General features: G+C 40.1%; 2 protein-coding genes across 3 annotated transcripts; one reads left to right on the top strand and one right to left on the bottom strand.

Moving 5' to 3' along the window:
* Positions 1-472: 472 nt before the first annotated feature.
* On the top strand, positions 473-3476 carry LOC129724063 (protein tumorous imaginal discs, mitochondrial-like). Of its 2 annotated transcripts, XM_055678664.1 has the most exons (6): positions 474-824; positions 902-1113; positions 1352-1953; positions 2008-2287; positions 2342-2405; positions 3122-3476. In XM_055678664.1, the coding sequence occupies exons 1-6, from the start codon at positions 620-622 to the stop codon at positions 3244-3246; spliced, it is 1488 nt and encodes a 495-aa protein (XP_055534639.1). In that variant the 5' UTR covers positions 474-619; the 3' UTR covers positions 3247-3476. The 2 variants fall into 2 exon arrangements, with proteins under 2 accessions (XP_055534637.1, XP_055534639.1); XM_055678662.1 differs by lacking the exon at positions 3122-3476 and having other exon boundaries at positions 473-824; positions 2342-3014.
* On the bottom strand, positions 3372-4436 carry LOC129724064 (DNA repair protein complementing XP-A cells homolog). Its single transcript, XM_055678665.1, has one exon. It carries the CDS (start codon positions 4321-4323, stop codon positions 3490-3492), a length of 834 nt encoding a protein of 277 aa, XP_055534640.1. The 5' UTR covers positions 4324-4436; the 3' UTR covers positions 3372-3489.
* Positions 4437-14007: the final 9571 nt, after the last annotated feature.

Here is a 14007-nt window from a genome sequence, read left to right as displayed (position 1 = left end):
CTATTGGTGGAACGACTGGAAAGAGAATTGTTCACCAAAACAGTGTTGTTGTGATAACCTCACAAGTATGGCGTTAGTGCGCGAATATCAATTAATATTAATCACTGTTTATTTTCAGGTATTTCAACACTTCATATGTGACTTGTTCGAATTCTGCCTTCTTAAAAAAATATAGCCTAATGAGCACCCAAAAAGCAAAAGAGTGAAACCAAGCATGCTTACGGCAAAACTCATTTAAGTCTCTGAAAGAGTTATCTTTCCATGAGCACACAAATTCACCGAAATGGTTAAAAAGCTATAATCTTTAATTTTTCCCAGTTTGAGCTCTTCGGCAAAACCTGTGTGTACCAGTGTAATGCTTGCAAACGAGCAATGAGGGTTACGTATTATGTGACTATTCTCTTACGAATCAGATTGCCTAGGCGGCTATGCTCGATTCAATCAGCCGCCGACAGCCGCCCATTGATACGTCAAAAACATTCAAGCTGTCAAAATCGGGGTCGCATGTTGCTGTCGTTCTCGTGTTTTCGATCGCAGTTCAGCAAGAAATTTTTCTTTCCTTTCCGTGAGTGCTAAAAATTGCTCTGAATTCAATAAACTACGCAGTTAGACAGCTAACATGAACACCCGGGGCTTGCTGCAGCATAGCCTCAAGTTTATAAGCGGTAAAAAGATCCTCCCTGCCGTACCGGTGAGACAAAACAGTTCGTTCAACGGTAACGAACGGTGTATCTTATGCCGGAACCCAAGTGACCTATCCGCGAGCAGCAGTCGGCTCGGAGCAGTGGCCGGGCTGTTTACGGAACAACCACATCCTTTGGGCCGTAAGTATGAGGGAAAGAAAATTTCCTCCAGATTACATCATCATTGGAGCGATTGCGCTTATGTTTATGATTTTCAGGCGGTGGCACCAGAGTTCAGACAAGATCGATTAGCACTAGCGGTGCACTGCTCAGGACAGACTATTACAGCACATTGGGAGTCGCCAAGAATGCATCGGCCAAAGAAATCAAGAAAGCTTACTATCAGCTGGCTAAAAAGTACCACCCGGATACGAACAAAAACGACCCTGATGCTGGCAGGAAATTTCAGGAAGTTTCCGAAGCTTATGAGGTAGGGAATTGTTTATATATTATACCACTGTATGTGTATTACGTAATAGTTGCATAGTGAGTTTGATTTGAGCAGCAACTAAGAACACAAGGCGACTAACCTCTAAAAGGTTAGCTTGTTTTGGTTTCTTTTTAATCTCTATTTTTGTGTTTTACCATGGATGTCTTTTAAGATATAATTGTTTTAAGTAGTTATTTTTCTACCAGCATTGTAGTAATAGTTCATAATCTAATTGCAGGTCCTAAGCGATGACACCAAACGTCGCGAGTATGACACGTTCGGTCAAACGTCCGAACAAATGGGCCGCTCCGGTGGAGCAGCTGGACACGGTCCGCAAGGGTTCTCGCAGAACTGGCAATTCCGAAGTACCATCGATCCGGAGGAACTATTCCGGAAGATCTTTGGGGATGGGGGCTTCAAGGCGGGATTCGAGGACTTTTCCGACTCACGGTATGGCTTTGGTGGTGCCCAGGAAGTTATGATGAATCTAACTTTTGCCCAGGCGGCACGCGGTGTCAACAAAGATATCGACGTCAACGTGGTCGACACGTGTCCGAAGTGCACGGGATCACGTTGCGAGCCTGGCACTAAACCGGGAAAGTGTCAATACTGTAACGGAACTGGAATGGAAACAATTTCCACTGGACCTTTTGTGATGCGGTCCACCTGTCGGTACTGTCAGGGCACTAGAATGTACATCAAATATCCGTGTCTAGAATGCGGCGGAAAGGGACAAACAGTGCAACGGAAGCGAGTCACCGTTCCGGTGCCGCCTGGTGTCGAGGATGGACAAACGGTGCGGATGAGCGTGGGAAATAAGGAGCTGTTTATCACCTTCAAGTAATCAAAAATTTTAATTTTCACATTAACATACTAAAATCATTTTATTTTAAGTGTGGAGAAAAGTCGTTACTTTCGTAGAGAGGGCGCTGATGTACACACAGAGGCCAACATTTCTCTGTCCCAGGCTCTGCTAGGGGGCACGATACGAGTGCAAGGAGTTTACGAAGATCAAACAATTCAAATTGTTCCAGGAACTTCATCCCACACTCGAATTTGTCTGAAGGGTAAGGGTCTGAAGCGGGTCAACAGTTACGGTACAGGTGATCATCACGTCCATCTTAAAATCCAAATACCAGCAAAGCTGAATAATAAACAAAAAGCACTGATACAGGTTTGTGTCTACTTTCCTCAAAGAAAATTATTCATTAAAATTAAAATTTTTCAGGCTTACGCTGAATTAGAAGAAGACACCCCGGGTCAAATCATGGGCGTGACGCACAAAACCGACGGTAAGTCATCGAACAATGCTTCTTTCTCCTCTTCCTCCTCCGCTTCTTCTTCTTCGTCATCATCTACGTGGTCATCCAATTCCGCGTCGTCTCGATCAAAAGCAGCCCCCGAAGAGCCCATTTCGGAGAAATTCACCCAACGTTCACCGGAGGACGATTTTAAAAACTATTCGTCCACTGATCGGACGGGTTTGCGTAGCGATCGACAGAAAGAGGATCCACAAGGCGCCCGGTTTTACTTCGGTCTTGGACTGATGCTGGTTTTCTTCTGGTTCATCTACTACAATTATTCGCAAATTCCACGCCAGCTGGAACTGGAAAGAGACGCGGCACTGGAGAGGCAACGGAGGGCCGCCGCCAGCGCATCACCACAACGCAGTCCATTTGATGACGCTTAGAAGGACACATTTCCTTTCATGTTAAAGTTATACAAAATTGTAGAACATCTGTTATTATCGCGTTCACACAACGATTGTTAAGAAGTTTGCGATGCAACACTGAGCGCTTGTTTCGCCCCTGCAGAATTCGAAATTCGATCGAGTTGTAATTTACATTTATCTACAAACTTTACGAACAATGTTTGGAACGAATAAAGCAGCTTGAATCAAAGCTGATTGCATTCAAACACTTAACAATCGTTGTTTTACTGGATGACCTTTCCCGTAGTTTTGCTGTATGTCTTCTCTAATTGAATTATTTGACACCTTATATTTTAGGTGGTAAAGTTTGTTACGCTGAGCCGCAGGATTTAACCGACATCGTGCGAGAGGCCATCAAGGAACGCAAAACTCTTCCAACAAAAACTGGAGACGAGAAGAAAAAGGAGCGAAGTAGTAACTGAGTTCGTACGTCGTAGTATGGAGGTCTCCGAGCTAGGCAAAGATTAGCACTCTGCGAGGGTAACACTCAAATTTCATAGTCAAAAGTGCACTGAGTAATTTCGAAGTATGAAGCAGAGGTATGTGATTTGTTTAAATAGGCAACAAAATATGTATCGGAATTATCTGTTTTAATGATAATCTTAAAAATTACGTTCACTAATAACAAATATGATGAGAATACGATTGGAAACGAACAGGAAATTTCACATTTTCTCGTATGTTTCCTTGTGATTGCAAGTCTCGCAGGTCCTCGTGTAGGTGTCTTCTTCCTCGTTGTACTCTTCGTTCTCGCCCCAGCTGTGAACATGATTCTGGATAGTTTTATCATACAAACTGCTTCGAACGTCCATCCGCAGCTCCTTCAGACGTTTGTTGTACTTCTTGACCTTAGTGATTTCTCGTTTCTCCTCCCGCAGTTCTTTCTCCTTTATCAAGTTATCCTCCGATTCCCAAACCTCCAAAGCACGTTGCTCAATTTGCATGTGAAGATACAGCTTCATTTCGCCCCAGCGCACATTATGCGGATTCTTTCGGCTGATATACTTAAGAATCGGTTCCCGCTTATCCAGGTCGCAATCCTTCAGCAGATATTCCTGTTTCGCCTCAGTACGCGTTATCAGCGAATGTTTCCCATCGGAATCCCGGCATGCATCGCAAACTTTATAATCGAACGTGTTCAGTAGATACGAGTCAGCGAACCGGTCGCCACATTCCAAACACTCATCGTACTCGATCGGAACCGGAACGGCTTCCGTTGGAACCTCACGTTCATCGACGGGTTTTTCTTCTTCGCTTGGATCCACGCAGGTACGCTGTTCAATAAGAAATCCACCCCCGCTATCGATGAACTTCGTTCCCGAAACCTTAATCACATTATTAACTGCAATGGCCGTTTCCGGTGGACGCGACTTTCCATTGGCCGCACCGTAAGGATGTGCCGTGAGTCGTGCCTGGCGAAGGTTGAGCGCTCGCCGCCGGTTTGCCTCTATCTTGCGACGATCTGCTTCGGACAGGGACGAAGCGGACGAGTTACTCATTCTTTCGCGAAGAGGAAGGAAACAATACGAATAAAATACAAAAATTCAAGACAAATTCCCAAATTGCACAATCAGATACACAACGCTAAAAATGTTTACCGTAATAAAGCTCCAAGCTGCGATGAAAATAAATAAATGTTTTGACATTTTGCAAAGCTTTTTTGTTGGCGAATTTGACACACACTGAAATGAAGAAGTTTGGAAGTCTAGCTTGATTTATTGGATGTAAAATCAAAGTCGATTACCTTTTCAAACTGAATAATGTTTTTACGATACACGTCGCTTGTACTGAATTCAAATGTAACCAAATTTTTTTTTTCTGAGACTTTATCGCAGTGAGTTTACGTACAAAATTAATTGAGTTTTGATTCAATGCACCAAATTAAGGCTTTTAAAATTTTCAGAGTTTTTTATTGGCCCTGACACAAGTAAAAAAGATTTTAAGGCTGTTCGCACCTACGCGAGTTCTCATATGCAATTGTCAAATTATGTGTAAAAACAAAAGCAAAAATATTTCCTTCCTTCACTTTCGTAAGTAAAAACCAACCCAAAATCAACAGAGTCGTCAGGGCCAATTAAATGAAATTTCTCTAGTGCACAATGGTCGAAAAATTAAGATTTGCGGCCAAAAGAAATTTTTCGGTGTCAAATTGTTATTTTTCTACTGTAGATGATTTTTTCATATGAGAAAAGTGTTGTAGTGACAAGGGGTTGTCCTTAAACCACGTGAATTAAGGCAAATCATTTTTTTTTTTTTGAAACAATTTCATTGAGAAAATGTTAAATTATATAAATATTTGTTATATAACAAATATTTATAAAATTTAATATTTTCTCAACGTGTTTTGGACCAAATTGGTACTATCTGCGAAGAATTTTATTGATAAATCACCCAAAAATACAAAACTTACAGAAAAAATGAAAACTTTTCAATCATCTCTCTCTACAAAAATGTAATGGCACAAGAGAGGATCTCAGGCACACTATCAGGGTGCGAACTTACATTTAATGTTTTTGAAGGTATAAATTGGGAAAATTACGCATTGTTTTCTACGTAGCCTGCAGCAAACTCTGTGGGGTATATAAATCAATTATTCTTCCTGTTTTAGGTAGCAAACATAATAAGCTCTTATTTTATGCAAACATACCATAACAGCTACAGTAGAATTTTATATATTTCAACGTATCCAGAAAAACTGTTTTCCTTCATTCCTGAGAGGTAACTTTGGAGGCGTTTCTCAACATAAACCGTTTGGTGTATTTCATTCGAAAATTATGAAAATATAGATCAAAGACAGCCTCTTCCTGGTTCTCCGTTGAATATAGTTTGGGCAGCTCTCCCGGCAGGTATTCTGGCCACATGTCCAGCCCACTAAAGCCTGCCCCGCAGTATTACCTTCACTATATCAGCATGTTTGTATACTTGGTACAACTCGTGATTCTTGCGTCTGCGCCACACTCCATCTTCTAATTTACCGGCATGTTTCGATTGCAGAACTTTACGCTCAAATACTGCGAGCACTCATCGATCAACCTCCTTCAGCGTCCTATACAGCGCTGGCTTTGTGCGAGTTTGCAAACTACGGGACCTTAGCTGGTTACGTAGTCCGCAGAAGGCCCTGATTAGGCCCTGGCAGCTGCAACTCGTCGTATCACTTCGCGGCTCATATCGTTGTTTCATGTCACAAGCGTACCAAGATAAACGAAACGATAAAAAACTACACACAATTTTCTGACAGGCCGGTACGATTGTCCAGCTATCCAAACTTTGCTGCAGCTGTACTGTACTCTTCGTCCTCGAAGAAACCAGTATCTACTGCAAACGAATGCACACCGTACGAACTACGGCCTTCATGAACCTGTTCGCCGAATGGCTCTGCTCTTCAATCAACTCAACGATAGTTTTAATTTTTAGTAATTTATTGTACATAATGAATTTTACAAATTGTTTGTTTCTATGTTATTTTACGCTTGTACTATGCTATATATTGTTTTTCTGGGTTTTTATGCCAGCTTGAAAGTTGCCTTCTCGGTCTTTCAAGGTGGCTTTTCCCAGCCATATACTTTTATATTTCAATTTATTCATTGAGACTTTAGTCGGATGAATCATGAAATAAATCATAATAATAATTCATCAACCACTTCAAATCGTTCCCCATCAACCTCCTTTTCTTGACAGCTATCCGCACGCTGATCCCTCCAACGTCATATGACTCAGCCTAATTAGTTTCATCAGGAAACCGTGTTCCAGTATTATCTGCCGAATCTCGTTTCTTTTCACACCAGCTCATATAAGATGGTTCCCGTATAGAGGAGCGGCCAAAATTACCAAAATGCAAATTTCATATTCATGAAGTTTTGAGCACATGATTTTGTAGTCTTTGGTCTAAGAAAGCAAAGCCTTGGTGCTACATTCCGATTCGGAACTTGACCTTCTGTTTATTATATACAGACTTCGTAGCCAACTGTTTAGTGTACAGGACAATTGCGAGGCTAGCGATCCTACTGATACTAACAGTCTCTTCCGAGCCAAGACTCGAACCTACGACGACTGGCTTGTTAGCCCGAAAAAAAATAACATTAACAAAACATTTAAAAAACCTTAAAAATTGCTGTAACTGTACATAGCTATACCATAATTTAACTATGTTTTTCATTGTAGATGCATCAATTTTACATTAAATATCATTGTCCAGAACAATAAAAAAATCGTTTTTGCCATTTTTACAATGAAAAAGGGGGGTCGTTATGTATCTTAACAGCATTTTTTCAGGCATTTTTCCCATACATTTAGAAGTCACTGACAGATTTAGACAAGCTTATACAGTAAAAATACCGTGTTTTTTATGAACCATAAAAAAACACGGTATTTTTACTGTAAGCTTGTAAACGATTGTTGTCATTACCATGTTTTAACAACGTTTTTTGTTGTTGAGTCTACCACCGACAATAATTTTACCATGAAAAACATTGTCAGTGACTTCTAAATGTATGGGAAAAATGCCTGAAAAAATGCTGTTAAGATACATAACGACCCCCCTTTTTCATTGTAAAAATGGCAAAAACGATGTTTTGAAGTAGAATACTTCTCTTAGGAAGTTCGGCTACATAGGGATGTGAAATGAAAATCTAAAACCGAAAAAAGTGAAAAATATGTCCAATTTCAAATGCTAATAAATCGGTTAGTATTCGATGGATTTCCTTCGTTCTTGCAGCAATAGATTGGAAAATCTTCTAAAATTCTTCCCAAAATAAGATAATTGTAATTTTATTATTCACACTATTGTACTATTGGAAATAGTCAAGCCTTGTCAAAACGAAAAATTTGACCTCTGATTGGTTGTTATATGCTTGCTTCCCAAGCACGGTCGACAGGATCATATACCTTGCAATTGAAAACATGCTATTTGGCCTATATAAGAGCCTGTTTCAGCCGGAGCCGCTCATAATAGTTCTAGACAGCGACAACAGCAGTCGTCCTTCCTTAGCAGCAGCACTAGCTCTGTGGTTGGTCACCACGTCTCAGGAGCAGCGCGGTTTTTCTCAGCATGTGTCGCCAGACAGCCATTATTCCCCCCGTGTTGGGGCAGCATGAAGATTGCCATCAGGAAATCCAATTTTGGAAATCAAAATGCCTTTTTGAAGGCAAATAAATAAGTCATTGAAAGTTAATAATTTTTGTCAACGCAAGCAAGTATTCTGTGTTGCATCCTAGCAATTTAAATTTGTCGCACCCGTCTTATTTACTGAATGTGAAATAGCTTCCACAGTGCATGTTGTCCGTGTATCTTAATTCCCCCAATGTTAGGGCAGCTCAAAGGTTGTAATTAGCAATCGATTTTGAACAGCAAAATGCTTTTTTGAAGGCAAATAAAAAAATAATTGAAGGTTAATAATTTTCTGGCATCAACACAAGCAGACATTCTGTGCGGGATGCAATCAAATTCTGTTGTAGTTGTCTAATTTTTACTTCATTTAGTAAACTCCCCACTGTAGGGGCAGCGCAAAGGCTGCGATCAGCATAACCGACATTGGATAATAAATTGCCCTGTTAGAACGCATTCACAAAAGCAGTTAGGTCGACTATGCAGAGCTAATGTGAAGTCGATTCAATCAATCAGCATTAACAGAATTTTGTCGTCTCCCAGCTGCCAAGTTGCAACATGATGCAACACGCAACAGCGAGCAAACGAAATCGCTTGATGTTACAAACCGCAATAAGATACGGGTTAAAACCGTTGCGTGTGTGAGAGCACCATCGGTGTTTATTCGCTGGATACACTATCTACTGAACGCAATAATCTGCTTACATGCGACATGGGGACGGGAACATTTTCTTCAACCAAGCTGCACAACACGACACAAAACATGTTATTTTGTTGCTTCAATGAGAGTGCTATCGGTCCGGCTCGACAAGAAATCATTTTTGTGCATCCGTTCTACGAAACTGAGGAAAAACTTTGGAAACTGAAAAAAGAGGTGGAGCTTATCAAATGATCGCTCTGAGCCGGAATGAAGTCACACATATTTTTCAAGTTATATCATTCCACCACGTACGTAAAATAATTCATTCCTATTTTCATCCCTATATAAGAGCCTGTTTTAGTCGGAGCCGCTCATAGTAGTTCTGAACAGCGACGACAGCAGTCCTCCCTTAGCAGCAGTGGGAGCGAGCAGTGGGTACCATCGATGGCGGATAGCGGCCACAACTGTGGCATGGCTGCGAATAAGCGTAGCAGTTTCAGCGGATCTCACCATCGATAGCAGCAGGGCCAGCAGATGCAGGTACAGCGGATACCAATGGCGGCCACAACTGTGGCATGGCTACGGATAGCGTTGCAGTTGCTCAGCAGTTGAGCCAGCGTATAGCGGCCACAACTGTGGCATGGCTATGCATAGCGTAGCTGTTGCAGCGGGTATATCAGCATCGATAGTAGCAGGGTCAGCTGATGCAACGACACTCTCTTCACTAAAATGCTGTTTCAGTGTGGTAGCGGGAAGCATCAGCAGCAGGCTTGCATGAAGTGAATACATCAGCCAGCAACTTCCTCTAAGGCCTCTGCCATAGTAGACGCGAAAAGCGGCGCGAACCGATTCGCTCGGCCGTAGGTTGATGTACAGCTCTACTGGTGGCTGTACATTAACCTACAGCTGAGCGAATCGGTTCGCGTCGCTTTTCGCGTCTATTATGGCACAGGCCTAATGGAAAAGTTGTATCAGTTTGTTCAGAAGAATATTATTGTCGGTAATATTACAGAGATGCGATTGCGTAAATCCGATTTTGAATTGAACAATTATTCTTTTGAGAACAAATAACACATTTTTTTGAAGAGTTAATAGCTTTTGGTACCAATAGCAGTATAGTGACAGCCTCAGCGGTAGATGCAGATGCAGCCGGTACTTCCCTGAGGCCGATGTAAAGGTAAATGGGAGCAGCACGGCGAAACAGTTCGGGTTATGCTTAGACGCGCGTCATTTTTCGTTGTTGATATTCCCCACATGAAACGACGCGCTTTCGTATGATAGCGGTGGTATTAGCGGTAGATGCATTTGCCAACACTCCCTCCAGTAAAGCCGTGTCTAGTTTTCAATGTGAAAACACCTTTCTCATTGTGTTGACCGTGCGCCTTAGTCCTCACTATCAAGGTAACACAGAGATGTAAGATAAACACTACATCCTATGATAAATTGAACAATTGTTCTTATAAGGACAACAAATGAATAAATGAAGATTTAATTTTGAATTAGAATACTTCTCTCAGGAAGTTCGGCTACATAGGGATGTAAAATGTGAATATAAAACTGAAAAAAGTGAGAAAAATTTCAAATGCTAATAAATCGGTTAGTTTTCGATGGATTTCCTTCATTTTTGCAGCAATCGATTAGAAAATCTTCTAAGATTCCTACCAAATGCATGAAATTGCAATTTTATCATTCGAACTATTGTACTATTGAAAACTCTTAAGCCTTGTCAAAACACAAAATTCGACCTCTGATTGGTCGTTATACCGCGCTTTCCCAAGCACGGTCGGCAGAGTTATGGACCTAGTAAATTGGGAATGCATCATTTGGCCTATATAAGAGCTTCATCAGATAATGAACAAACATTTCAACGGATATTAAATTGAACAACTGAAATTTGAAGAACACAAATGATTATTTGAAAAGTTAATATTTTCTCGTTTTGCGCTATAATCCAAAGTTAATTATCTTCATCTACATGCATACTCTGATTATTATTACGTGTTTGCGTCGCTTAGTGTTTGGCTACGGTCATGCAGAACGCAAATAACGGCGCGATGCGATTCGGCAAGACGAAATCTGTTGAAATGTATAGCTCTACTTCGCCTAAAAAAGAGCTGTACATTTCACCACGGTAAGGCGAATCGCATCGCGCCGGCGTTCTGCATAACCGTAGCCTTTGTTCCGTTCCCGTTTAATGATGTCGTATTAAATGTGCATATTACAATTCGGCAGCACTTCAACTTCTCATTTGCACAAAATTTAAAAATATCCAATGAACTGCATTCAAAACATCAGACAAAAAGAAATTACAATACTTCCAATGAACGGTCAACGTTTATTTACTAGAAAAAATGACTGACACGCAAGCAGCCAGGTTATCTTTCTTGTAAAAGTATTCTACTTCAACCTTGCGGTCGTGGCTTTGCATACAACCTTCTTGTGATTTTTTTATTGTTCTGGACAATGATATTTAATGTAAAATTGATGCATCTACAATGAAAAACATAGTAAATTATGGTATAGCTATGTACAATTACAGCAATTTTTAAGGTTTTTCTTAATGTTTTGTTAATGTTATTTTTTTTCGGGAGGCCAGCATCGTCCTCGAGACCATCTGGGAAGCATGTATTAGACAATCGATGTTATTTACTAATATTTCAATAGTGTATCTAGAACCATAGGTTGTTTTTGTTACATAAATTTAACCGTAAAAGAATTTCTGATCGATTGATGCCAAAACCTCGATATTCTGAAAAGAAATGACTAATATAAAGGCGCCCAAAACCTGACCACTTTGCCCTGGTTTTTCCTGGTTAGGTTGAATTACTAGATTTTCAAATTCTGGCAACTACCTTCGATACAGACGATAGTCCAGCGTCAAAATTTAAAAAGTGTGAGGAAAAAAAACCGAACAACTTTTAAATTGGTCTACGATTTCGAGGTGCTGCACAAATCGAAAAATCCTTTTCCACAAAATGAAGATCCACTTTTATATAACTGGTAACACGACCAGTCGATTTTGTCAAGTGACGCTTTATTGAGAAACAGGCGTTGTCGGAAGAAGACTGTCGTAAATTGGTTTTCAATTTTTGTGAGCGAAATAAAGAAAAATCTAAAAGTGAAGTGAAACATTCATATACATTATTGTCAAACTCTTCGAGAATGGAAATACCTTCGAAAGAAAATCTGGTTTCGGACGAAAACACAATTTGCAAGAGAGTAAAGTTCGAAGGAAATTGAGGGCAGAAACGCCTGGCCGGTCGGCGAAATCATATCGTGAGCTGGGCAATAAATATCAGATTGATCCAAAAATCACAGGAAGGTTGTATGCAAAGCCACGACCGCAAGGTTGAAGTAGAATACTTTTGCAAGAAAGATAACCCCGTTACTTGCGTGTCAGTCATTTTTTCTAGTAAATAAACGTTGACCGTTCATTGGCAGTATTGTAATTTCTCTTTGTTTGATATTTTGAATGAAGTTTATTGAATATTTTTAAAATATGCACATTTAATACGACATCATTAAACGGGAACGGAACAAAAGCTACGGTTATGCAGAACGCGAATGGCGGCGCTATGCGATTCGCCTTACCGTGATGAAATGTACAGCTCTTTTTACGACGAAGTAGAGCTATACACTTCAACACATTTCGTCTTGCCGAATCACATCGGGCCGACATTTGCGTTCTGCATAACCGTAGCCAACCACTAAGCGACGCAAACGTAGTCAGAGTATGCATGTGGATGAATATAATTAACTTTGGATTATAGCGCAAAACGAGAAAATATGAACTCTTCAAATATTCATTTGTGTTCTTCAAATTTCAGTTGTTCAATTTAATATCTGATGAAATCTTTGTTTAATATCTGATGAAGCCTCTTATATAGGCCAAATAATAGGAAAGCAATCGTATAACGACCAATCAGAGGTCGAAATTTGTGTTTTGACAAGGCTTAAGAAATTTCAATAGTACAATAGTACGAATAACAAAATTGCAATTTCCTGCATTTGGTAGGAATCTTAGAAGATTTTCTAATCGATTGCTGCAATAACGAAGGAAATCCATCGAATACTAACCGATTTATTAGCATTTGAAATTGGACATATTTCGCACTTTTTTCGGTTTTAGATTTTCATTTCACATCCCTATGTTGCCGAACTTTCTGAGAGAAGTATTCTACTTCAAAAAGCATTTTGCGGTTCAAAACCGGTTGCTGATTACAACTTTTGAGCTGCCCACATTGGGGTAATTAAGATACACGGACATGCACTGTGGAAGCAATTTCACATTCAGTAAATTCGACGGGTGCGACAGATTTAAATTGCTAGGATGCAACACAGAATGCTTGCTTGCGTTAACAAAAATTTTTAACTTTCAATGACTTTTTTATTTGCCTTGAAAAAGGCATTTTGATTTCCAAAATTGGATTTCCTGATGGCAATCTTCATGCTGCCCCAACACGGGGGGAATAATGGCTGTCTGGCGACACACGCTGAGAAAAACCGCGCTGCTCCTGAGACGTGGTGACCAACCACAGGGCTAGTGCTGCTGCTAAGGAAGGACGACTGCTGTTGTCGCTGTCTAGAACTATTATGAGCGGCTCCGGCTGAAACAGGCACTTATATAGGCCAAATAGCATGTTTTCAATTGTAAGGTATATGATCCTGTCGACCGTGCTTGGGAAGCAAGCATATAACGACCAATCAGAGGTCGAATTTTTCGTTTTGACAAGGCTTGACTATTTTCAATAGTACAATAGTGTAAATAATAAAATTACAATTATCTTATTTTGGGAAGAATCTTAGAAGATTTTCCAATCTATTGCTGCAGGAACGAAGGAAATCCATCGAATACTAACCGATTTATTAGCATTTGAAATTGGACATATTTTTCACTTTTTTCGGTTTTAGATTTTTATTTCACATCCCTATGTAGCCGAACTTCCTGAGAGAAGTATTCTACTTCAAAACGGCGAATGAGTATCTGCATGAAATGGGTTTAAAACTTAGAATATAAGTACAGTCGTCGTTCACTAACTGTATCATGTTTACATTGCAGTTATCGAATGCCGTTCGATAACTGCAACACTTGACACATGCCAAAATTTAGAGGGGGGTCCGTCACTACCCTTTTTTGTTTTCAATGATGTCTAAATGTATTTTTTTAATGAAATAGTGGCAAAAAATAGCAGAGAACTAAAATAGGCAAGCTTTTTGATTAATCAATTTGATATTCATATTTCCGCACCATAATTTATTACGTTTTAGTAACTACTTTACATAACCAATATGTAGGCGAAGATAAATGATCACTACAGAAGATCATTTTACGAGACGTTTCTGAACTCAATTCATGAATGAAATTTTGACAGAAAGCTCGGAACCTGCTGACATTGATGTTGCTTTTACTTGCGTTATGTCAGATAACGCAAGTAAAAG

Source organism: Wyeomyia smithii, chromosome 2, assembly GCF_029784165.1.
Source record: "Wyeomyia smithii strain HCP4-BCI-WySm-NY-G18 chromosome 2, ASM2978416v1, whole genome shotgun sequence".
Taxonomy (NCBI): Eukaryota; Metazoa; Arthropoda; class Insecta; order Diptera; family Culicidae; genus Wyeomyia; species Wyeomyia smithii.
Note: the sequence above shows the minus strand (reverse complement) of the source record. Positions and strands in the feature narration are given on the sequence as shown.

What these genes read in the sequence shown, in the direction of transcription:
- LOC129724063 (XM_055678662.1), top strand. Translation starts at nt 620, where the DNA reads ATGAACACCCGGGGCTTGCTGCAGCATAGCCTCAAGTTTATAAGCGGT. An exon ending in AAGTTTCCGAAGCTTATGAG is followed by an intron (nt 1,114 to 1,351) that starts GTAGGGAATTGT and finishes ATCTAATTGCAG; the next exon opens with GTCCTAAGCGATGACACCAA. An exon ending in GAGCTGTTTATCACCTTCAA is followed by an intron (nt 1,954 to 2,007) that starts GTAATCAAAAAT and finishes TTTTATTTTAAG; the next exon opens with TGTGGAGAAAAGTCGTTACT.
- LOC129724064 (XM_055678665.1), bottom strand. Translation starts at nt 4,323, where the DNA reads ATGAGTAACTCGTCCGCTTCGTCCCTGTCCGAAGCAGATCGTCGCAAG.